The 25144-nt window shown below is 41.8% G+C and overlaps 2 protein-coding genes across 2 annotated transcripts in view; one reads left to right on the top strand and one right to left on the bottom strand.

Moving 5' to 3' along the window:
- Window positions 1-5663, top strand: part of sspn (sarcospan (Kras oncogene-associated gene)) — a 51821-nt gene extending 46158 nt beyond the window's left edge. Inside the window, exon 3 of the mRNA XM_028815517.2 lies at window positions 3630-5663. Within this exon, the coding sequence (XP_028671350.2) occupies window positions 3630-3983 (354 nt within the window). The 3' untranslated portion in view covers window positions 3984-5663. The remainder of the gene's footprint in view (window positions 1-3629) is intronic.
- Window positions 1-25144, bottom strand: part of itpr2 (inositol 1,4,5-trisphosphate receptor, type 2) — a 1448083-nt gene that overhangs the window by 845195 nt on the left and 577744 nt on the right. The window lies entirely within an intron of this gene.

Genomic DNA, 25144 nt, shown 5'->3' with positions numbered 1-25144 from the left:
GTGCTAGATCAGGCAATTACAGTTTTTACCAATTATTTTGGTTTCTGAAAGTCATGTATTTTAGTATCAGACATTGTAGCAACAGCTTTATTTTATTTAGTTTTCAAAAGTTTGGGAAAGAACAGTATGATTTTTTTCCCCTAAACGTAAACTAGAAAATGTGAAATGTCTTACTGCGTGGGATGCCTGTGAGAGCCTTTTTGGTTCCAGACATGCAGATTAAATGATTGTGTTGCTCACAATGGTGTTGCATTGTTGGATTAGTTAAGATATTTTGCTTTTCGGTACACATATGTTTGTATATCCTATCACTTCTGTAACAAATCATCACAAGAGCTTGTTGTTATTGAATTGGCTTTTCTTGCCTGAAGCTGACAGATGTACCTCCATGTCTGCCATTCACCAGCAATTTAGTGGCAACTCCTAACCGATAAGAAGAGGTCTTGTAAATGGCCAGCAAGTCAGTTTGCTCTCAGGTCTAAAAACACTTGAAGTAAAACTACATTCAGTTACTGCAGATGACATTAAAGGAATTATCCATAATGAGAATTTGGACAGTACTTAAACTTTGGCCAATGCTGTCATGAACAAAGAGGGTGGAATGGCCTCGCTGTAAGGTGAAGTTACTGTATGCAGCTTCCTTTGTTAAGGGTCTTCTCTACTTACGTTACAAACCACCTGGGGCAAAAACAAGTTTCAGGTGCAGACTCCCTACCAGCCACATGTAGAGTACACGGATCACGTCAAGCACAAAGTGAAGGGTCTGCTAAGCAGATGAAAGATATACTTAAAAAGGAATTAATGTTCTGTTATTGCCACGTTTTTATTTGCTTCTTTTGTTTGATTTTTTTCCCTGCATTGTTTTTTGCATGACATGACGTTCACTTCTTGCAGTCTACCTGATATTCACCTACTCCAGCACTTAGCTCTGAATCGATGTTTCAAAGTCACCCTGAAAACTCTTACCAGCACAAACTACAACAAATGCTGAAGTCTGGTATTGCACAAAACAAAACGACGTGAGCAACCAAAGCAGATGTTTAAAGACACCACTAGGCCTCATCCAAGACATTTCCATCAGCACAGGTTCCAGGTTGGGAGCTGCAACTAAGCCTACTACAAACTTTCAAGAACGTAGAAATGAAACAGGAAAGGTGCTTAGCAGACGTCTGTCAGGTCGTTGGTGCTGATGGTGCCAATAGTTTGTAATTTAGCAGAAACAAATGAGATCTGCTGAATGCAACATATTAGCACGGACAGAATCAGATTTATACAGTACATCAAACTGCTTGGACTCAGAAATTCATTATAATCTCAGTTCTCTATTTTGTCTACAGATATGTCGTAGTGCTGAAATTTGTCAAGAAAATGTGCTCATCATATAGCGTGGACTGGTGTCCTATCCAGGATTGGGTCCAACCTTGTATATTCTTCCTACCTTTAAAGGAATATTCCACCCAAAATTATACTTGTAAATGTTATTTACCCCATGTGGTTTGTAGTGATTCAGGTCAGGTTGGGGAGCATGCACTGGTACAGTGAATTGCTGCACCCACCACACGACAAAACAGCTTGGGATCCTGGTTGGTGTGACAGACATGCAGTCCCAGTCCCACCCTCCAGTAGCTGGATATACAAGAGGTTTCATGCGTCTACCCAGATGTGCCGCCATGCAGCGGGTGATGCCTCAGCACCACACCATTTCTGATCCCCAACAGTTTTGACTCTTGTGGTGATGAAGCTCCCAAGGGCTCTCCCCCATCCCCTTCATAATGTGAGCAGCCTTTCTATGCAGCAGAGCTACTCCTGAGGAGAGCAGAAAGGAGTCTGTCGTCTCAGAGCTGAGTGAAGTTTTTTTTTTTACGGTGGCTGGAGTGTCAATCCATGATTTCCCAGCAAGTTGGAGGACCGCTTGCAGGGCCAGATGCAGTTTAACGTCATACTCAGGACGAGTAATGACACTCGAGAAAAAAATGTGAATCTCATGTCTTCATACAGAACAAATCCACCAAAATGTATACTTTGATGGAAGCAGTCAGTGACCAGCACTGGACAACAGTAAACAAAATCAAAGCGCCCATGAAAACATCTCATGCTCCTGAAGTCACATGGTCCATGTCAAATTGTCCAGTTCGTATATTCAAAACATACAAAATGTTTTTTTTTGAAGACAGGGCTCTTGGCTAGTGGTATCAGGGGTAGAAGCGGGTCTTCAATTTAAAAGGGCAACCTCATGTGAAAGGACTTCTGGGATTTGGGCTACTTTCGTTTTAACAGAAGAATCAATTTGACAAAATGTTAATAAAAAATGCATGCATTTTGCAAATGTTGATCATAAAACTGGATGACTTAGCATGGATTCCGAGACATGAGTAATGTGAAATTGTTTCATGGATGTTTGATATTATTTGCTGTTGTTCAGCATCGGTCACTGCCCACTTCCATTAAAGCATAAACTTTGCTAGCCCAATTCTGCATGAAAACATGAGATTCCATATTTTTCTTATACATCACTACAAAACACATGGAGTTACTAACATTTAAAAAAATATCATTCTGAGGTGGAGTATTCCTTTAAAATATTAAAGACGAGTCTCGAGTCATTGCTATAGCACTCCTACAGGTGGAGTCCCACATGCTCTTGTTGAGGCAGCATGGCAGACTGAAGAAATCCAACAGAGAACCTTCTTTAATCAGCTAGGTTCATTCACACGTAATGAATATGAAGCATTGCCAACACACCAATCAGATAAATGGTATGGTCCAGAAACACACCTCGGCATTTAGTACTGTGCTCTGTTGGTAGGCAGCGTGCACTGGAACAGTGTGTTGCCCACCATAGTTAATCATTAAGAGTCATGGGTGAGTACCTGGTTAAAAGAAATAAGACTCCTGAGTTATCAGAGAATGACATATAAATTGAAATGTTATATAATTATCTTTTCTAATTTAAATATACTAGTATAAATGTCAAGATGTCCTAGTTAAACAGACGGGAAGTTTCAAGTACATTTCTCTCTTACACACATACTAATGCTCCTTTCAAAGAGAAGCTTCCACATCACACACCGCTGCCCATTAGAGCTAAGCACTAATGGTCACGTCTCGAACTATGCCTTGGTTTCAGATCACTGACATTGCACATTCACGCTCAATTTATTTGCCTTCATTTATTTTCATAGCTTCTGACCATCATCCCAAGATAACTGCCGAGCTACAGTGCAATTGCTTATGTATGTTTCTTACAGTCGGTTAAGTGATTTGCTCCGAGTCACACAGTGTTTTAGAGGTGAGGCCTGAACTGACCACCTCATGGTGTAAAGTCCAGAGCCACTGCACCATAAACCGATCACATCTGCAGATCTGAAGTGGCGCTTGAGCTAAAGTATCGAGCCGTGTCATCAGGCTGGTGCTCTAATGGTTTGCTTTTTTGACTCAGCGTTCCTAACTGCATTTGGTGCTGATTTAGGATGAACTACACTAACACATCAAGGCTGTTACATGAATTACTTTTATTGTTTATAACTCTACAGTGCACTTGGGCACAGTTGTATAAAAATGAAAGACAGTGACTCTAGGTGAAGGAAGTGAAATGGTAAAATGCGTCTCTCTTCTCTTTTTTTTTCCAGCTGGCATACTTCTTGCTGTGTGCCCTCGGACTGGTCGTTTGTATCCTGGCCGTAGCCTTTACCTGTCATCACTACACGCAAATCAACAACTACACGTGTGCCATGGAGGACACATGCGTCTGTAAACTGAATCCCGAGGACCCCATTGCCAGGAGCTTTGTCTACATGGGCGTGCAGGACTGCAGCGATATCACAAGCTCTCTCAAACTTTACTTCCTTCTCCAAATCATCTTGAACCTGACCCTTGCTCTCGTCTGTCTAATTTCCTGTTTTGTGATGTGGAAGGACCGGTATCAGGTTTTCTATGCGGGTTTTCAGCTGGGCTGTCCTGCTGAGCAACAGCTAAAAGTGTAGGCTTCACGGTTTGTGGTTTCACCTTCCTCACTTAGCGTGGTGTGACGGCAGAACAATCTGAGATCTAAATGTGCTGCACGTGTAATGCAGGAAAAAGCCCTAGGTGCCCTTTGCATACTGCAATATTCAGTGACCCAGACCGCTTCCGCACTTTGTGAATTCTCAAGCAGGATTCAGTAAGGTGGAATTGTCTTCACCTCCAAGTAAACATTTTAAGGTCAAAATGGATCCAAATAATTTCCTTCTTTTCAGGAATGGAAAAAAAAAATCACCAGCTCCTATGGACAATGTTATTAATTTGAAATTGAATGAGATTAAGAGTGTATGAAGACTGCAATCATCTATATTTTTTATCTTTTTACTACTACTACCAATTACAAATGTAACTGATTGATCAGTGAAAGCGCGTCAGATCAGTTTTATTTGCTTATCATGGATTGCCACTTCTCTGACAGCCGAAAACCAAACCACAGTTGGCACGTGGGGACCTTTTTGTTTTTGTTCTGACTCGTCTTGCACTTTGTAGTTTTCTACTAAGCACACATCAGGACTCACATCACATATTTCTGGGTTTTCCTCTGCATAATGCAGCTTTCTTTTTGACACTCGGCTCAACTAATGCAAAGAAAAAGTAGACTTTTTTTTAATGACAAGAATACACTTTTTTTGTTTTTGCTTCTGCCATTGCTAGTAGGATGAAAGACTCGCTCGACTGTTCTGGTGTCTGTACAGCAAATAAAAGACAACTCTTGAACCACAATAAATAATTTAAAAGAAGAGTAGCAGGAGACTTTCTAGTACAAAAGTGATCAATGTATGAAGGTGCCATATGACTGATGACAAGACGATGGTGTGAACAACTGAAAATTTCTTGCCATAACTCTCAAAAGTTCCAAAGTTGAAATCATTCTCGGTGCTAACATTTATAGATTTTCCTCTGACTCAGAAATAAACTGTGACATTATTTCTTTATTTACTGATTAAACCCATCCCAGTATCTTTTGGAAGAATAACTGTACGTATAGTCGAGATAAGAAACGAAAAATTACTTCAATACCAAATGCAGCACTTCTGCCGAGCTTCACATTGAACACAAATGTACAGCCTGTCTTGGTGTGCAGAGGATCCAACTATAACAGTGGGTGTTATGGAGCGGAGAAGGATGTGGGCGGGGCCAGATGTCTCACCCCGCCCATATTCAGCAATCCTCGCCTTGTTGCAAGATGGCCAAGTTATTGCATATGAAAGCCATGACACTACACGTGTATTTATTTAATCATATTCTTGTTTATTTATTCATCACAATACAAGTGAAATACCATCCCCTACTGTACCATAACACTGCCATATCAAATACTAGGAAACACTTGGACCTGCAGCCCTTGAAGAAAGGTGGTTCATGCGCTTCTCACGAAACACAGCACCCCAGGTCACTCTGACGAGGGTGCTGCCACCTTTCTCGTGTCCTAACAGTGTGTATGATCAGTCAGAATTTGTAATGTGCTTCACTCTCATCAGATGTCACCAGGGTTCTTTTCTTGTCCTCTGCGCTACCACTAACTGTAAGAAAGACCTGAAGTCCAACAACATGGTGGAGGAAGCCCACACCACCAGTTCTTTGGTCAGTGTTGTGCTGAGAAATTATGAATTGTGTCCATCCATCCATTTTCCAACCCGCTGAATCCGAACACAGGGTCACGGGGGTCTGCTGGAGCCAGTCCCAGCCAACACAGGGCACAAGGCAGGAAACCAATCCCGGGCAGGGTGCCAACCCACCGCAGGACACACACAAACACACCCACACACCAAGCACACACTAGGGCCAGTTTAGAATCGCCAATCCACCTAACCTGTGTCTGCACTAAAAATGCTCAATTCAGTCTGTGCAATATGCTTGGCTGTCAGCAGATGTCAGCACAGTCAGGACACGTGGCTGCAGCACCGCCTGCCGTGAGAAGGACCCGAAGCCCAATTATGTTGGTGAGGTGGCCCACACCTCCAACCCTTGGGTCATGTTTCATGCATCACATCATAAGCGTTCGATTAAGACCAAGCTCAAGATTTAAGGCCCAGTGGTTCATATGTCTTTGCATGACAGACAGACCTCCTAGAATTTCTTATATATATATTTGCAGAGAATCAGCGCTATGAAGTCAGTGCAGTTTAATCACAGCAGTTCTATGATGGAAGTTTAGGTCCGGGGTTAGCATGGTTAGGGTTTCGAGTGAACAGTTAAGGTTAGGGATGAATGTGTGCACTAAACATTAACACTCAGACTTTGAACCCTGCGCCTATCTGACCCTACCCCACCCCGCGGCAAGGACCCTCTCACTCACATCAGGAGTCACTTACTTACAACGCATGCGCATGTGCGGCCTGGTTAGCGTGACCTCAGAAGTTCGGGTGAGTTCAATTTGACTGAAAGCCTCGGGTCTTCACGTCAGCGATGGTCAATTGAAATTTGAGATGCTCCGATGAAGTTCTCGAGCTACAAGGTAATAAAGAAACAATCTCTTCTTAGTAAATGTGTTACTTGTACAGTAGATATGCTTTTGATTTCTTGATAGATTAGCAATATCTGTTTTCCTCAAATTGTGTACAACTCAGACATGTCTATTGGCTACATTATAGCTAAAGAACATGTTTGGTATTTTAAAGGCTTTTTTCTAATATACACTTTTTATATAAAGGCTTACGCATATAAACTAACACTTTTTATAAACAGTTCTGAATCTGCCTACTGACAAATATGCCTCAATTGATGAACATACAGAATGAATTTTATATACAGTATGTATGTGTGGGTGTGTTTTATATATAGAACATTCATAAAATTGTATAACCACGTATTAAAATACTAAACATAACAAACAAATGTGTGCATTCAACTGAAGAGGAAGGATTCCCGTTTTTTTCCATGCATTAATAAGTCTTAGCATGAGCACCATATGTGCTTGGCAGACTTCAGAGATGTGCCGCATTTTTCTACACAGTCGCTATTCTGGTGACTGTTGAAATAGTTCATGTTATGGACTTTGTCTAATATTTTTAACGTAACTGCACATGAAAAAATCAGGCAGTTTGAAACTTTTATTTCTGTGCAGTTATCAACCAATCATTGCTCTTGTTCTGTTTTACCAACATGCATGCGCAGCATTGAGTGAAACATCTTTGTAGCCTCCGAAAATCACTCATATCAGCGACTCTGAGTTGAAACAGTCCGAGTACGAGTGTGGCCGGCTACAAGAATGGGCCCTTTGACGGATTTATATGCCACCCGGAGCTACTTTCTGTCTTGTGCCCTGTTCTGCCAGGGCAGGCTTTGGCTCCTTAGTGACTATAAATTGAATTAAAGGGGCTTAAGGATGTCATGTGTAAAGTTTTGGAATGGTTCCATTATTTCATCAACATCCTTTGTCTGAGCGTTTGACATTGAAACTGTTTCGAGTATGCCATTTCTCTCAGGAAGCTTCAGCTTTCCTCCATTATCAGACAGAAGAGCATGCTGGGTACACCGGATTAAACTGTCCTGGTGTGCATGTGCCTTGTCCAACCATGCTGGTCCTCCTTCGTTTGCTGTGATGACAGACTGTAGCTCAAACGCAGATACAGTACTGTATATTGGTCAGTCAGACATTGGCTAAGCCACTTACTCCTGAACAGAGTTGTGGGGGTCTGCTGGAGCCTATCCCGGCTAGAACAGGGTGCAAGGCAGGAACAAACCCTGGACAGGGTGCCAGTCCATCTCGGGTGACTGTACGTTAGCTGCACTTCTAATACATTAAAAGCAAAAAAAAAGATCAGAGTGTTTATTAAACACAAATGCAGAGGGATGACCAAATAATGCAGTAGGCCGCAGGGACCCTTGGCACCGGTACTGTCAGTCCTGCCTGCTAGCCACACATCATTGTCACCGTGTCTCACCTCTGCTTGTTGCTCCGGCGCCTGTAAGCTCTGGCAGAGACTAACCGCCCGGGGCTCATGTCGGTGCTGACCCAGCATTCATTCATTTACAGAACACCCAGTCCCAGTGTTGTACTGGGCAGGGCCCATCAAATCAGCACCTCTAGGGAATCGACCTATCAGGAAAGTACATTTAAAGGCCTGCATATCAACAAGAACCCCTTCTCTCATTGTTGCTCTTTTCCTTTTAACACACAGCAATCTACAGAGCGCTTCTCAGAAATGGCCTGACGTGCATTAAAGCTGCAGGGTGCTGACAGTCCATCTGCACTGCTTCCCGTGACAGCACAGATATAGAATATAAATGTTTAATGACCTCAGTGATTGCAGGAGGCCACAGTCAGTGGCAGGCAGGTGCGGCGCTGAACTGTGCCCTTTAAGCTAAATGGACAAAGTCAGAGGCGACCTTGAGGCCATCTCACAGAGTGCCAGGCCTCGAGTCAAAGTGCTTTAGCAGGCCATGAGCAGGTGGTCTCAGCTATAACCGTACACTCTCTGGACGCCAAGTGATTTAAACTGACTGATTCAGACTGAACATGTCATGCTATAGAAGAGACACGTGCAGGTAACAACTTGAATTGTTCTATGTTGTAACTTATCATCAAGTGCAGCATTGTAGGATACACACAAGGCACCAGGCAGGATCCAACCCTGGACGCCCGCACACGAGCACTCGGCCATTCTGCTTCAGATCAGACCCTGCTGCTCAGCCTAATAAAATGCCAGTCCGTGGAGTGTGGTGAGCAACTGGAGGACAAGAAAACAACGAGATGCACTGCGCCAGGCTTGGATCTGAGCGGCCAAAAGAAACAAAAAATCAAAAAGCGTCTTCTTCAATTTGACTTACGCTGAAAGTGGAATCCTTTAGCTCAGTAAGCTTTGCACACTCTCATCGTTAAGAAAATCTTTTTATTAAACAAATAATGCAACATTTTTTTTAGTATCTTAAGATTATTGAGAGAATTGTTGGCATGAAATAATAAATCAGTGAAGAATATTTTTGTAGAGTTTTCTAACTGTTAATTCAAAATTTTTATGTGATGCAAAAAAGGCAATACAATGAGTAAAGAAGCACAAGAGGTCCTGCGATGTTCAGAATGTCAATGTGTTGTCATCTTGGGCTTCTGTCATAAAAGTGTTAGTGAAGACAGATACTGTAGGCAGGTGTCTTTTACTGGATATTGGGAAGTACATATTTTTTACGTCAATTAAATTTTGCAAAGGCCATTTAATATTTCTTTTAAATAAACATCATAAGTGTAGTGGACCACTGTTCAAAATCTAGGATGAATGGCTTCATTTTGCTAAGTTTTGACAAAATTATCAGAATCAGACTTCACTTTAGTGGCCATGGGAGTCATGGCCGACGTCCGTGTTGTAAGCCCCTCGCAGACGCCTCAGTCTGAGCTAAGGTGACTTGCATTTTGAAATCTGCACTGTGGCGCTGCCAAATACACCAGCAGCCTCAAAGGCTTCAATTGGCGGAGAGCTAACTAGCGTACTGGGGGGCCGTGCACAGAACAGTGAGCCTGGCCAGCACCGCTAGTCTGGCAACCATAGAAAGGCGTAACAAAACACTGTGCTGCTTTTAAGAGCAGTTTCATGTTTATTTCTTCTTCTTCACATGATGTGAGAATTGGTTGGTGAGGAAACACATAAGGCAGTAGAGAGTGTTTGTGACTCGCAGGAGCAGCTGCACCCTGTGCCTTTCAGAAGCGCGACATTTACACCTCACTTAAGCACCGTTCACTGCCGCGTGCTCGGGCCCAAAATAAAGAACGTCTGAGTTGTGGCAGCTTGTAAACGCTTCCGTTAAGCAGCTGAACTGCGGATCTTAAAATATTACTTATATACTTTCATACAAGACGTGTGTATGTGAGAGAGACCTCTGCATTATTTCTACTTAACCATCCATCATATATGAAAATATATACTGCACAGCGGTGGGCAAAAGTAGGTTTACAGTTGTTCATATGGAAAGGCAGGTTATGAGCATTACAATAACATTATTAAGTTTATTAACTCAAAGGAATGGCACAGTGAACTTGGGTACAGTCTTGTAAATGCGCCAGATGCTGGCCTTCATTATTTACACATTCTTGCAGTCTGCTTATTAATAACAAGTAATAATAATAAGAAGACGACAATTAAATAATATGATAAGAAATAAATAATACAAGAATAAACTCTGTGTTTTGCATATTCATATTGTAAACCCACTTTTGCCCACCCGTGTGTGTGTGTATAGAGATTCATACACATATATATTATATATATCATACACACACACACACACATATATATATAATACATACACACATACAGTATGTACACACTCTAAGGTGAAACCTGAGTGACAACTTGCAATGTCCGTTGCAATGCCTTAAAGTATAAACTGTGCTGCCCACCGCCCAGCCATGAGGTCAGCGCACAGAGTGCAGGTGTGCCGTAATAAATGATATTTTAACAGTTCAATATTCCTTATATAATTGTATTTAGTATGTTTTTAGCATAAAGCCTTGCTGTGCTTTCTACAAGTTTAGAGATACTGCATTTACCTTTCGTCTCTTATGCTCTTTTATTTTGTTGTTCTGCTCATTTCATTTTGCTTTTACCTACCATGCTAAGATTTTGTATGTATCAGACAAACCTAATAAGAGTTTTTGAATAAAAATGTAAACCATTGATGCCAATGTAGACAATACTTGACCTGTTTCTTCCTTTCTGTTAATGAATAAAATACTTTATAAAGTGCCTCTTACAATCAACTTTACCCAGTATTCTATAGTTCAGTTTGAGGACATGAAGGACAAATGGCTATACACACACACACACACACACACACGCATGTAAAATTAGCTGTGGGCCCTGAAGTGGCAGCCTTGTGCTTTACACTCCTGCTTTCTAGGCCACGCTGCTTGTACGAGCCTAGCAGAGTAAAGGTACGCCATCTCATACAGGGGAAGGGTCACATTTCTTATCACGGAGAGGCAGAGATGACCAAAAAACAACAATTTTTTTCTTGTATCGCCCAAAATCACACAAGCAATGGGCTTTAACAAGTCCTGTTTTTTGATAGCTTCCCAGCCTTAACTCTCTAAGAAGACTAGAAAAAACTCCCAAACACACAAACACACACACAACTGCCAGTCCCTTCCTGTAGACTTAAATTATTTTGGCAGATGTTAGCTTAGTACATGGTGGCTCACTGAAGTTCTTCATTGAAAACCAGAACAATTTACTGTTGAATCCTGTTTTAAGTTCCTCCCGTGGAATCAGACATGACCTGTCCCTGTTGGTCTCGTGTTCTATGTACTCAACAACCAACAAACTCTAAAGCAGAAGGGGTTAAACCTGCACCCTTTTTTAAGATATAATCTACCTGCACTCGTAAAAAGAGGCCTCATTGAAAATAACCTCAATCTGTTCGGGAGAGACGTTTTCACTTTCTTCTTGATGGGCAGCTCTTACATCTGTTGTGTTTTCTGCGATTCCCCTAACATCTAACAGTCAGTACCCAACAGGGTCATTCAATAGTCGCCCCCTAAGGTTGTGAAGTAGCACTGCTACCCACCATTGCACCGCTCCTCTGTCGTTTTTACAGTGGAACCTAAGCGTTTGTTAGTCTTTCAAATGACTTATGTACCAAAACTGAAGGATGGAAATGTTCTATCCACATAAATCCATACTTTTTTTTCAGAATAACTTTCTTGTAAATTCACATCCTTAACACAAATGAAGAAACTAACCTTTGGAGATGCTAAACACAGCTTAGGATTCAAAGCAGAGTAGCAGGCTCGGCAGAGCTAAGGGTGTAAGGTCTGGAGACCCCAGTGGGCAGAGTGAGTCTGAAGCACTAACAGCTGGATTTTCAAATTGACTTTTTGGTTTTAAGACAGAAAGACCAGCAAAAGATGGACAAAGTTAACTGTTGATGTCCCTTGTCCGGCCCCCCCCACCCACCATTAGTAAATGGTTTCACCCAGGCCCACCCCATTGGCTCATCTGTGCACTGCCAGGTATAAAGGTCAGCACAAAACGTGAGAGGAGAGTTTCGTTGACGGTGAGTACAAGTTAAAGTACTGGCTGAGCAAAAGGACAGCAATCTGGTCTGAACTGGTCTGCTCCATCTTTAAAGACAGGTTCTTGAAGTGAATCCAGAGTGAAGACGCTGGTATGCATGTTTGGCGTTAGGTAGGCTGGATGCCTAGACTGGATTTAGCTTTCTTTTCTCAAAATGATTATTGCTTTATTATTAGTGTCTTCACTCTTTAACTTGGTGTATGTCATTTTTATTTACATGTACGAGTGCCACTGATCAGTTCACTTATTTCCCTGCTACATGATGTTTATCGTAAATAAACTCTGATTGTTTTAGTAAGTTCTACTTTATGCCTCTGCCTTTTGGTCTTATCTTGAGGTGGGGTCTCAGATTTATCTCAGTTATCACTTGTAACATTTGGTGGCAGAGGCTGGTTAAGCAGGTTAAGAGAGATCAGTGAGGTTTAAAAAATTAAAAAAGTCACCTAAGAGGAAACAACTGCAAGTGCAAATGTTATGCAGGAAGACCCAGCACCATGTGAGGCAGCCATTATTGCTGATGAGGCTGCAACTTTGAAGAAGATGGTGGGTGAATTCATTGCAGAAGAGCAGAAAAAGGCGAACCAAGAAGAACAAAGGTGGCGGTCACTGCAGCACCAGTATGGCAAATCTGTGATGGAAGGGTGAATGGTGTGAATGGATCACATAAACAGGATGCTGTCACTTCTAATGGCTGATAGGGTTAAGGTTCAGGTTGAGGGTTCATTGTACTTGTCATAGAAAACCACACACAGCAGAACCAAACTGCATCACTCGACCCAATTATGTTCAAGAATAGCCAACTTAAACAACAATTGACAAGAATAAGAATGACAGCGACACATGCATACATACAAAGAGCCTACACTACATAGTCAGCTAGGCTTGAATGAAGGCCAATGCAAGGAGGACAAAGTCGTTAGTAGAATTAGTTACAGTTAGATCTTTATTTTGAGATATTGCTGCATGAAGAAGATGTGGTTAAGTAGCAACGTTGGTATACTGATAAGGGAAATGTAAAATATAAAGAGGAAGTAAGGACAGAAAAATAGAGAGTCCAGTGCAGATGCAAGGTCAGAAACACGGAACCCAGCAACAACCTTCACTCAAAAATGTGGTTCAAGGGTGTGCAACGACAAAACCCAAGAAGAGCATGTCAACTCCTGAGTAATATCTGGTCATAACCTCAGCTGACACATCAATAATAGTTTCCTTACTATGACAAATTGATGCCATGGCTGAGATGATGTTTGGGTGCAGGATACAACACTGTAGGCCTCATTTACCCACTCATTTTCTCATACTTCTCATTTGGGTTCAGGTTAACACGGAGCAAACTGTAGAACTAGCAATAAAAAATGTAACGGCAGGAACCCACCCTGAAATTGATGGCAGTTCATTGGTGGGCACCCTCGCGTGTGCTCATTCATTGATTCAGGGCATGACTAGAGCAAACAAACATGATTTCCAGACCTGGCAGGCTGGCACTGTGCTCTTCTAGACGTCTAGCTCTAGGCGCTGACCCCAAAGAAACGTGTTCAAGTTTGAGGAAACCATGCAGAATCTAAAGCAAGAACATACTTTTCAGTCAATATCAGCTACAACACTTATTGTTGCTTTACAAAAACATGGTCAGGGAGCTGGCGCCCCTATTTTACTAACATTACAGGCAACGAGTAAAACGTGAACAAAAATCAAAAGAGGCAGCCATTATAAACAAGGACAATGGTGCATGTTTCTGCTTGTCATACTGTAACAACAAGCACAATTTACATGAGAACACTCAAGGTTTGAATAAAAGAATTGCTCTTTCATCTTGAATAGGTAAACATTAAAAGACAACGGGAGAAGTTGTCCACTTTTTGCTGTATGTATTTTTGTCATCATCATCGTGGCTACATGCCTATTTTTAGATTTCTTTTTAAATTAAAGTGAAATAGGTCAATGAAATTATACATACTGTAGATCTATCAATCTATCTATCTATCATGGAAGGCAAAAAGAAAAGTTAAAGAGTTGAGACCCCAGCCAGTAAACTCCTTTTAATTAGGAAACAATTAAAGTGCTTGTGCCTTCCGGTGGTATTACAGCAGCAGGTGCTTGTGCCATCTTACGATATAAAACAGCCACAGGAAGGTCCATTGTTCTCTGCAGTGCCTCTTGGTTAACTGACGATCTTGTCTGGCATTACGCGGTTCTTATTCTTCCTGACCAGAAGGTGTGGAGGTGGCAGCAGAGCTGAAGTGATGCCAGTCCTCCTTCCAGCAGATGCTGCTCCTCCACACTCGAAAGGGAAACACGGGATCTCCATGAAAAAGCATTCCATTCCATGATTCCCTCTGCTGTGCAACCCTGCATCAGGCCATCAGTTCTTCAAGGTGATGAAAATGTGGTGCTGTGTGTCCCGGTTTACATTGAGAAGAGAGGCCTTCTTCTTCTGATGCTTGGTGTCCTGTTTTTTTTTTGGTATAAAAGTCCAAGGTGGTGGCACATTCATTTGTTCCAGATGTTCTGGCTGGTGGTGTGTAGTAAGGCTCAAGACTTTAATTAATTCCACAAGCTCCGCCATGGTTTTCCTGAAATGTCATAGATCAGACATACCAAGAGAGTCTGGGATAGGGTAAGGAAGCCATCATTAATCTTTACACCCATGATTTCTCTTGGGCAAATCTGTTTAAGATACATGGCTCAAACATCAAAACACTGGAGCTCTAACTGGTTGTACTTCCACTCTCAACACTTACAGGCTTGTTTGTTGTCCTTGTACTGCACCAATATTTATTTTACTTTTTTTTTTTTTAAAGTTCATAATCATTGGCATGCTGTTCATGTAGATCATGATATGCCTGGTGTGGTGCACCATTAAGAAAAGGAACTAAAAGGAGGATTCATTTACTTCGATGCCAGCAATGTCAATACTCATTAGATTGTTCAAATACCAGAAGATATGTTTCTAAATCTTCTTGGTTTCTTAATATCATGTCCCGGGTGCCCTCTCCACTTGGGTTACTCCTCTACAAGTCTCCTCACTTCTGTGAGAATGATTTACTGGTTGGCAACCTGAAGCTGAAGCCTTCACATTTGGCCCACCATCTGCTGTCGGCCATCATGGGGCTCTTAGTCTTCCTGACCGGATGGGGAGGAGGCACACGTGGAACGCAAGTGACCCCATTTACATTCCCACTCCCATTCTAGACAGAAAAACCCAAAACTGCACAAGTAATTTCCTCTCCTGTTCAGTCCTGCATTGCTCATTGCAAAAGACACCCCAAGACTCAGTGTTCGACACCAGACATTGAAGTCTGTAATGTATGTTTGCCACAACAACAACTTAAATAAAGTCAGACCTACGATGCAAATTTTGCGGTTGATTAAGTGTTTAAATCGAGCTACAAGCTTATTGCATTATCCTGAACTACATAATTGAGGTCCCCTTGAACAGGAGACTTATTTTCTTCTATTTCTGACATGGTTTGGCATAGAAGGCCATTTTAACAGCCTGTAAGAAAAATAAAGAGACTGGGAGAAATCTTTCCCTGCCAGGCGTCACACTGTAAACACAGCTATCAAGGAAGTCAGCACTGCCAGTAAAAGACACAAATTTCTGCTTTGTGGCCCACTGCTGTCTGGGACATGCAATATGCGCATATGGTATGCCAAATACAATATGGATAACGTAATGGTATTAGCGGCAACAGACACAGCCGATGAAAAGAGTTTACTTGCAGAATTCTCAGTGATCAGCCGAACGCAACAGGCTCTCAGGCCTGAGGATTCAGGTAGATTTTTGTGTTCGTTTTCCTCTGGAGACCCTCGACGTCCTGAGACATGCTGCCAACTGAACTGCGCAAGTCTATAGCCGTGTTTGTGTGTGCCATGGCTAGACTAACTGTCCCTTGTGACTCTGAGTGGGCAGGAGCAGGCAGTGTGCCCTGGCGGCAAACCACTGGCTCTATTTGTGACCGTCAACAAGTTACTTAGTGTCAGCGTTTGTCCCATCCAAACGAAAAGTGATTCTCAGCAGGCTTGTTTTTTAAATAAATGTTTAAAACAGGGTTAGGGTTAGGGTTAGAATCTTAATGTTTCATACATTTTATTGTTTTCAGAAAATGTGTATTTCCAGGAGTATAACCAACACTATAAGTTTAAACCATACTTAAACACGCTGTTGCTCTGCTTTACTATTCAATAGTCACATGGCTGCAGTTTAGAAGTCAGCTGGCACTGTGGAAGTGTGTTTAGCACTGCTACCTCACAGCTCCAGAATCCCAGAACAGGCCCGGCCTGTGTGGCATTTGCACCTCTCACTTTCTGCATGGGCTTCTCTGGTGTTTCCTTCCTCGTCCTGAAGATGTGCAGGTCAGGCTATTTGACAGCTCTAAACCCCCCTCATGCTAGTGAGTATGCGTGTGTTCGTCTCCGTGCCTGCCTTGGGATGAATTGATACCCTGGCCTAAGGTTGCTTCCTGGCTTCCACCCAAATCTACTGGGATTAGAGCCAACACCCCGCAATCTCGAATTGCATAAAGGGCTGTCAAGCATGCCCTCCAGAGGCCACAGAGTCCCACAGCACCACAGACCAAGAACACATAACTGATCTCATGCTGCCTGCTGCTTCTTCTTATTTCGGCTGCTCCTGTTAGGGTTTGCTACAGCGGATCATCTTCTTCCATATCTTTCTGTCTTCTGCATCTTGCTCTGTTACACCCATCACCTGCATGTCCTCTCTCACCACATCCATAAACTTTCTCTTAGGCCTTCCTCTTTTTCTCTTGCCTGGCACCTCTATCCTTAGCATCCTTCTCCCAATATACTCAGCATCTCTCCTCTGCACATGACCAAACCAACGCAATCTCGCCTCTCTGACTTTGTCTCCCAACTGTCCAACTTGAGCTGACACTCTAATGTACTCATTTCTAATCCTATCCATCCTCGTCACACCCAATGCAAATCTTAGCATCTTTAACTCTGCTATCTCCAGCTCTGTCTCCTGCTTTCTGGTCAGTGCCACCGTCTCCAGCCCATATAACATAGCTGGTCTCACTACCGTCCTGTAGACCTTCCCTTACCATCACATAAAGCTGAGTTCCACACTTTCCCAACTGAGATTCCTAGGTTCCATTTAGTAATTGTTTCCTCAGCTTGATATTCTATTGTAACTTTGATGCATCAACCATATTGTGAAGGTATTACCTCATTTCTCTCTGGATAGGTTCTCCACTATTCATTGTGGGTACTCTTCACTTGTGTGTGATTTGTCAGTTTTTATTTCATGTTTGCCAGCAGAACAAGTCATTAAAAAAAAAGAGTTACTACATGTATCATCTTAAACCTCACCTGGGCAGAAACATTAGAAAACAGAACATTATTTAGGCCATATTAGTACCATCTTTGGTATGTGGGAGGAAACCAGAGCAACAAGCAGAGGCCCATAGAACCTCCAAACAGACTCTCTGGAGCCAAGAGAGAGCACCATGTTAACCACTGGGCCCAATTTAAAATTCGAGGAGTCCTTTTCCTGAACCACATGTGCTTGATACAGGGTTGCTGAAGCTTATTCTGCCAGCACTGAGTGCACCAAGGCGGGATGGAGCTTCATCCATCATAGGTTAGACACCCTTTCACACCTAGTGGGACAATCTGACAATTCATTGTTAGAGTGTGGGAGGAAACAGAAGACTCAGAATGAAGCCTACATGAATATGGGAAGTACACACGGCTACCACAGAGATTAGCACCCATAGTGCTCCAAGGACTGTAAACTACACTGGCACAGTATCAATGCCATTCTCTCAACAGTAGGAGTGTAGACACACGTCTAAATATGGATTTTACATGGGGGGTTTGTATACCTGGCTGGCAAGAGGGATACTACCAGCTGGGTACAAAGCAGAGTTAACTCCCACAGACAGAGTTGGAGAGACAGAGAGAGACTGGCATCTTGTCCTATGCGTGCCAGTGTGAGAAAGCATTGACTGTGGGGGAGAAGACAGAATTGTGTATGATGAGTGCACCAGGAGGGAACCACACGTATCGGGAGGAGATGCCACACAATTTCTTTCCAAAAGAGGGAGAAAAAGAGAGTAAGGGCAAGGGGGGTGCATTAGGTAGCCGCTAGACAAAGAAGAAGGCATAAACTGTAGGACAATGCTGTTCCTCAGATGGTGACCTGGAGCCACATGAATTAAACATGCTTATCCTCGCAGACATGCACAAGAGCCTTTCTGTACGCAAAAGTTGTGATTTATAAAACAAGAACTTGCTGTGCAAATTGGCTTAACGTTGTGGCAAACTGTTACCACCTGTAAGTCCAAGCAGACTTATTTGGTTTCTGGCATTTTAGCAACTTCAGACAGCAGGACAAAGAACTGAACAGCAAATCTTTTATCATTGCACATTTCAATGATGCATCAGTCACATTTCCGTATTCTTGAACTAATTATATCACAGTTAGCCGACACGTTCTTCCAATGGAGCTGCGTATTTAACACCAGGTACATGTGCTTAATATGTTAGTTGTGTTAGCAAGTGCCTAGTACACGTGGAACAAACAGACCCAAGCCTGATGCTACTCACTAATGTAGGCTCCAATTCAGCAGACAACTCCAAGAGGACGGCTCTAGGAAGTCGAACCCGACTGATAAGCTTGTCATTATCAAGAGCCAAAGAAAGGTAATTAAAAGTAGATGGTGACGTTTGGACTTGTTGGGCCGCACGCTGCTGTACAGCCCCACAAAGGTTTGTCGCGTTGTGATGGCTTGGACAATACCGCACATCACAGCACACAAACATGGACTGCCTCTGCCACCTGAGATGGACCACGATGAGCGCATCGATGATCACCCAGACCCTGTCCCTCGGGACATCAACACAAAGGCAATTCAAAAGATGTATGGATGGTGGACGTCTCATGTGAAGAGACTTGACAGAATGATTTGACTTTCTTACAAGTTCAATAAGAACTCACTTAATACTTTGCTGTTGTGCACTTACAGCCAGCATTGATCCATGCTGCGTTTTCTTTTGTAAGTGAACACACGCCACATGGGTCCCACAGCAGTCACGGTGGTCTGGGCACTGCTTCATGGCACATTTCTATCGCTGTCTCTGTTCACTTGCTCCCACTCTTGGTTTTTGTTTTTCTTTTATTTGTGACTCTCCCAGAGAGACCAGCAAAAAGAATGTTTTGGAAGTTCTGCACTTCATTAGTAATTGACTGAAATTTCGTTTTCTGTCTTCTCCCATGGTTTGTGGTAAAGACGCCACTCAGAAATACAGGCAAATCTATATGGAGATTAGATCATGAATATTTAAAACAAGGCTTTTCTTAGGCCATATATGGTCACTGGTGGGCAGTGATGGGTGTGGCTCAAAGTGAGTGGGCTAGCGAGCACCTTGTTTGACGTCGATTTGAGATTTATAAAGGAGCTGGGCATGGCACGTGGCATGCTAATGGTTTTCTAAATTCTATTTATTTATTTATTTTTGTGCATATGGTTCGTAAGGAAACTGGACAATAGCAGCCTGAGCTTCTCCTTTTAAATAATGGGACAAAACCTTCTAGCCTCTACTCTTTAGAATTATTCCAGTGTGCATTCGTTTTTCAAAAATATGCATTACAGGTTTAAGGTAGTGTGGCGTAATGGTTAAGGCTCTGAACTTCCAACAGTGACGTTGTGGGTTCAAATCTTGCTCTTGATAAGTCACTTCACCTGCCTGAGATACACTTGCAGTAAAACAAAGTAATGAAATGCATCTCAAATGTAGTAAGTCACCCTGGATTATAGTACAGTAATATATACTCGCTAGCTTATGGTATCTTGTTGTTTAATTTAATTTAAGAGGCACTTCTCGCTCTACAATTCCCAAATCACTGATGGCTTCCTTAATGGTCCCCTGTAGCTGCTGGCTGGTTATTGGCCTCAACACATGTAAGAATATCACAAACATCTGAATGTTAAGCTTTTCTTATTTCATACTCTATATATTTTAGTCTACCTCTACCATTATTTATATGCTTCACCTCCTTTTTGACCATTTTTCATTTCAAGAAATTCTGAAAGAAGCTCTTTGTGTCACCTTTAACAATTTTTGCAACATTTCTCTCCAACTGTCTTTTAAGCTTCCTAATATCTTTTGTAAGTGTTGCTGTCCCATACTCATAAGCCCTACTGTTAGTGTTGGGGTTAGGGGTCTTACACATATTTTACAGCTGTTGTTTTCCTTTGCAGCTCCTCTTTGTAGCTCATTATTGTTATAAGACATGTAAGTGCCAAAAATGGACCTGAAGATGTTATATGAAGGCAAAGACGTGGTCAGGACAGGCAAGCAAGAATCAGAGAGACAAGACGTGAATTAAAAATTGAAAGCAAAGAGAAGCCAACATCCAAAACAAAACCTAATGTAAGAACCTGCTTGAAAGTAAAGCTGACTACCAGTAAAGCGTTTGAGAGATGTTGTGTATCCACCGAGGGATACTGAAAAGTGTAAGCACCGGTGTGCTGCTACCACCGCCTGTGTTAATACTGTATTGTTATTTGCCAGTTTTGGTATATTCCTACCTGACCCTCCTTTGTAATTTCATACATATTGGTATGTCCTTAGCTCCCTGTTTGCTGCTGGTGCTGCCTTAGCCTTAGCTTTGCCTCCCAGAAACTTACATTAACGTTTATGGATTCTCAGCCTTGACTTTCTTGGCGAGTAAGGCTATCTGTCCATGTTCAGTACCACCAGCGGGTCAACACACACACACTGTAAGGACTGGGTCTTTAGGAGAGGAGTGTCGCATACCTGGCGTCCAGGGGCAGAATAACTGGCATATTTACACTGTCACGTCCGTGATGTCATCAGTGCAACAACTGCGATCATGTGACCTGTGCAAAACACCTTGAATAAACAAAGAAAATTGAGATGGGAAAGAAATTAAACTTTGAGAAAACAAAACAAAATGAAAAACTAAACACAAAAAAACATACCAGAACACATGTATAAAACATGTTAAATATTACAGGTAATTTATCCAATGGGGATTCGTCTCTTAATGCTTTTAAATTTCAGGATAAACTTGACCTGCATTGTACCCAAAATGATTTTATACCGGCTCCACCGCTTCTTGACATTTTACCTCAGCTTATCACTTGAAAACTCTGCCACATCTGCTCGAAATTCACCGGACTAAAAAATAAACACAACTTATTTTTTGTAAGGCGCAGAGTGCTGTGAACAATTCTCATTTAAAATACAAGTATAGATGATTTTAATTACTAAACACAGAACTGCTGATTTGTTAAATGTGACAGGTTTAGTTTACTAATAGGTGATCTGCCAAAGCCCTGTGAAGTGCTGCCTATTATTTTATTATTGTCATAGAATCCTAAGGGTGGGATCACCTCTGCTCGCTGCATGCAGTCCTGGTAGTTAGAGAATAACATGATATCTCAGTGCAGGCGTCTCCTATCATTGGAGTTTATTAGTCTAAAAAAGACAAAAAAAAAAAAAGTAGGGGCCTATGAAACCATTTTGTTAATTTAGAGCAAAAGCAGCCATGTAATACTTTTTATCACGTAAAAGAGATTTAAATACAAGAAGCACCTCTAGAAAAGATAACAAATACAGAACATCAGTTCCATTAAGGCTCTAATGAAGATGTCATTTTTTATTTGGTCCCTGAATGTTTTTAATATTAGATGAATGAACGGCCAGTTACTCATTGCAGGTACGTGATATCTCGTTAGTCTTCATTCACAAGATGGATTTACACGGAGAGGAGATTCTGCCATGAAGTTGGGCTCATTTTCACCCAGAGGCATTTGTGTCAACAGTACCTGGCCCTCCTGAAATTTCAAATTGAAACGTAATGGAGGCTTAATGAGTCCTGCTGTCGAAGACTCTGGGTTTGAATGTTAGAGAAGGAGCTCAAAACAAAGGTGTGACATAACCACCATTAAAGCACCACAAGTCCTTCCTGTTGTTTGCATAAATCAGCTTTGACACGATTTACTTCCTAACTTTATGCTTCCAAAATTAACCTTTGCTTTTTTACGAACTCTTTATAAGTTGTCACAAGCATGCCCATGGGAGATGGCGTACAGGCTTGAGTAAGTGCGGTTACCTGCTGAACCAGGGGTATTGTGCTGTGCTCTAATCCTTTCTCTTTTTCTCCCTCTGCAGACCAGCTGACCGATGGCTCTACTACCACTGAAGTCATTTCCGGTCTCCTAGACCAGCCCCTTCCTGTCGACCCACCATATAAGCCATCACTCAACTTCCGTTCCGCAGTCCCGTTCTGAACTTGTGTCTGTAAAGACGTGTTTGAGTTTACCTTACCAAAAGTTTTAGTATATGGGGTTACCAAGGTACCCCCAAACCTTTATCTCTGTTTTGTAACCCTTATTACAAAGTACATGCTTCAAGAATAAGAGTTCTTGAAAGGCTGCTTCCACCTTTACGTAGCTACATTGATTCATTTTGTAACTTGTTAATCCACTTCAGAGCTGTGGAGGAGTGTTGCTGTCACAGCAGCCGTGGGACCAAAGTGGGCCACACCAACTCCTAAATGTCTATGTCAAGACACAGTGGCTCAAGGAATATCCAGTGAATGGCAATCCGTGGACAGAAACAACTTGGTAAGGGATCTGGAGAACATAAGCAAAAAGGTGACAAATGCTTAGATAACAGCTCTTCACAGCAGGGGTGTGCAGAAAGTCTTCTCTGAATGTACAACACATCCGACCTTGACGTGCTTGGGCTACAGCAGCACACACAAGGGATAAACTACAAGAAGTAATGGAGATGACCAGAAGAGAAAAGTTAGGAGACATGCAAAGATCTGTCAAAAGTACCAAAACACTAATCAAGGACTGAAGTCTAAGAAATTGGAATAGGGGTCAGAAACAACATGAAAGCAAAATAACAAAAGGCTTTGGTGAATTGTGTTTAATATCAGCTAGCAAATGGACAAAGTGAGGAGAACTTTATACGTCTGACCTCAGAAGTGTAAAGGTGCAACATCTTCCTAAACATCAGCTTCCCACAATGGTGTCAAAATGATGCAGAAAATAATAACAAACACCTTAAATTAAAACAAAGACCAGGCCCGTCTCGTTTTCTGCCAAGACATGAACATGGCGTGCAGCACTTGCAGCTGACAGAGGTACCGGTTTCACAGATTCAATAACTTCATTACTGTTATTTCCCTCATAGTCTCCTGAAGATCTAAAATAATCCATACGTGTTTTCTGGGGATTTCGGACCCAGAGATTCATTTTCCAACGTCAGTTTTTTATTCAGAGTCTTTATTTTGAAGTTGTTTACAATTTTTGTCCCCATCTTTTTCAATGTCATGTTGTTTTTCTTCTGGGCGCTGCTATGTTGAGGTTTGCGTGATGCCTGATATCATGGGAGTCCTTGTCACAAAATGCGTTGTGTGACGGTAGCATAATCGCCAGACCGCATAAATATCACCTTTAACAGCCTCATGTTATCGGAGATTAGATTCTTTATTTGCAAACTACCCGTATGTGCTTTATTTTGATCATTTCTTTGGGGCTCATTCTTGCTCCGAACGTAGACTTTGATTTTTGGGTTAGCGTTTCTGGTGTTGTCATTTCTCTCTTTGAACTCTGGTTTAGACCATTTGCTTCGCTTTCTGACTTTGCCTTTTCTCATAAAAATTTTCTGACATCTGGCTAAAGTCAGAACAAACAAGAACAACGACATTTACTAGCAAGCTTGAGTAAAGTGACTATAATGCACTCTTTTAATATCTCCACATCTGTGAAGTCTTTATTGTGCTTAGCCAGTGTCCATGCAGCCAGGGTAGAAGCACTTGCTGCTTGTTCTTGTTGAGTTTGGGAATTGGTTATTTCCTCATAGAATTCCGCATGTTGGTAAAATCTGACCTCCCTCTTCTGAGCCCACGCTGACAGTTCAGAAAAACTCCCGTTCTTGCCATGTGTTGCTCAGTCTTAGCCTTAATTCCTTTTATTTATTTTCCTGTGCTGCATGTTAAGCTTACTGGCCTATAGTTACTTGGATCTGCTTGATCATCCTTTTTATATAATGGAATAATCTTTGTTATTTTCCAGCCCTTCAGATTTTCCCCAGTGCTTAGTGACTCCCTAAAAATATGGAACTGAAGGAAAAATATTATCTGGTCCTGGTCATTTGTTTGATTTCAGCCCATTTAATCTAAGCAGCACATCTCTCTCTACATTTTCCAAATCACTCAGTACCTCTTTATTAGTCCCTGTTACCACTGGGAACTTATCTACTTCTTCATATGTGAAGACTTCAGAAAAATGTGAGTGTAGAGCATTTGCTGTTTCACACTCACAATCTTAATTCCCCTTTGCTATTCCTGACGCACTTCTCCTCCTCCTTGACTGTCCTTTTACTACTAAAATACTGAAAGACTCTCTTAGGGTCGTCTTTTGCCTTATCTGCTATATTGTTCTCCAATTGTCTTTTAGCCTTCCTAATATCCTTCTTAATGGTTGCCCTCATGTTCTTATATGCCCTATGATTTACTTTGGAGTTATTAGTCTTATACACCTTATACAGCTGGTTTATCCTTTGCAGCTTCTTTATTAACCCACTGCAGAGTTTTTTTTTAAATTTCCTACTAATTCCAAATTTAGGTATGTATCTGTCCTGCATCACATGTAAAACATTTTTAAACCTGTTCCACTGCTCCTCGACTGTCACACTTAAAAGCTTATCCCAGTGTATCAACCTTAGACTTTCCTGCATCTGCTCAAAATTTGCACTACCAAAATTAAACTTAACATTTCTAGTCTTTCCATCTGCACTCTTCCAAAACACTGAGAATTGTATTACATTATGGTCACTTGACCCTAGTGGTTCAATCACCTCTACACCCTCGATTCAATCCTGATTATTACAAAATACTAAATCAAGACAGGCTTCATACAGCGTTGGTGCTTTACCATACTGTGTTAAAAAACAGTCACTGATTACTTCTAAAAACTCTTGTGCTCCGCTATTCGCAAGGTTGCATTTAAATTCTCTTTGACATAAACAGCAACCCCAACTCCTTTTCTGTTTTGTCTATCCTTCTTAAAAAATGTGTATCCCTCTACATTATACTCATCCTCATC

Source organism: Erpetoichthys calabaricus, chromosome 1, assembly GCF_900747795.2.
Source record: "Erpetoichthys calabaricus chromosome 1, fErpCal1.3, whole genome shotgun sequence".
In the NCBI taxonomy this organism is placed as follows: Eukaryota; Metazoa; Chordata; class Cladistia; order Polypteriformes; family Polypteridae; genus Erpetoichthys; species Erpetoichthys calabaricus.
Note: the sequence above shows the minus strand (reverse complement) of the source record. Positions and strands in the feature narration are given on the sequence as shown.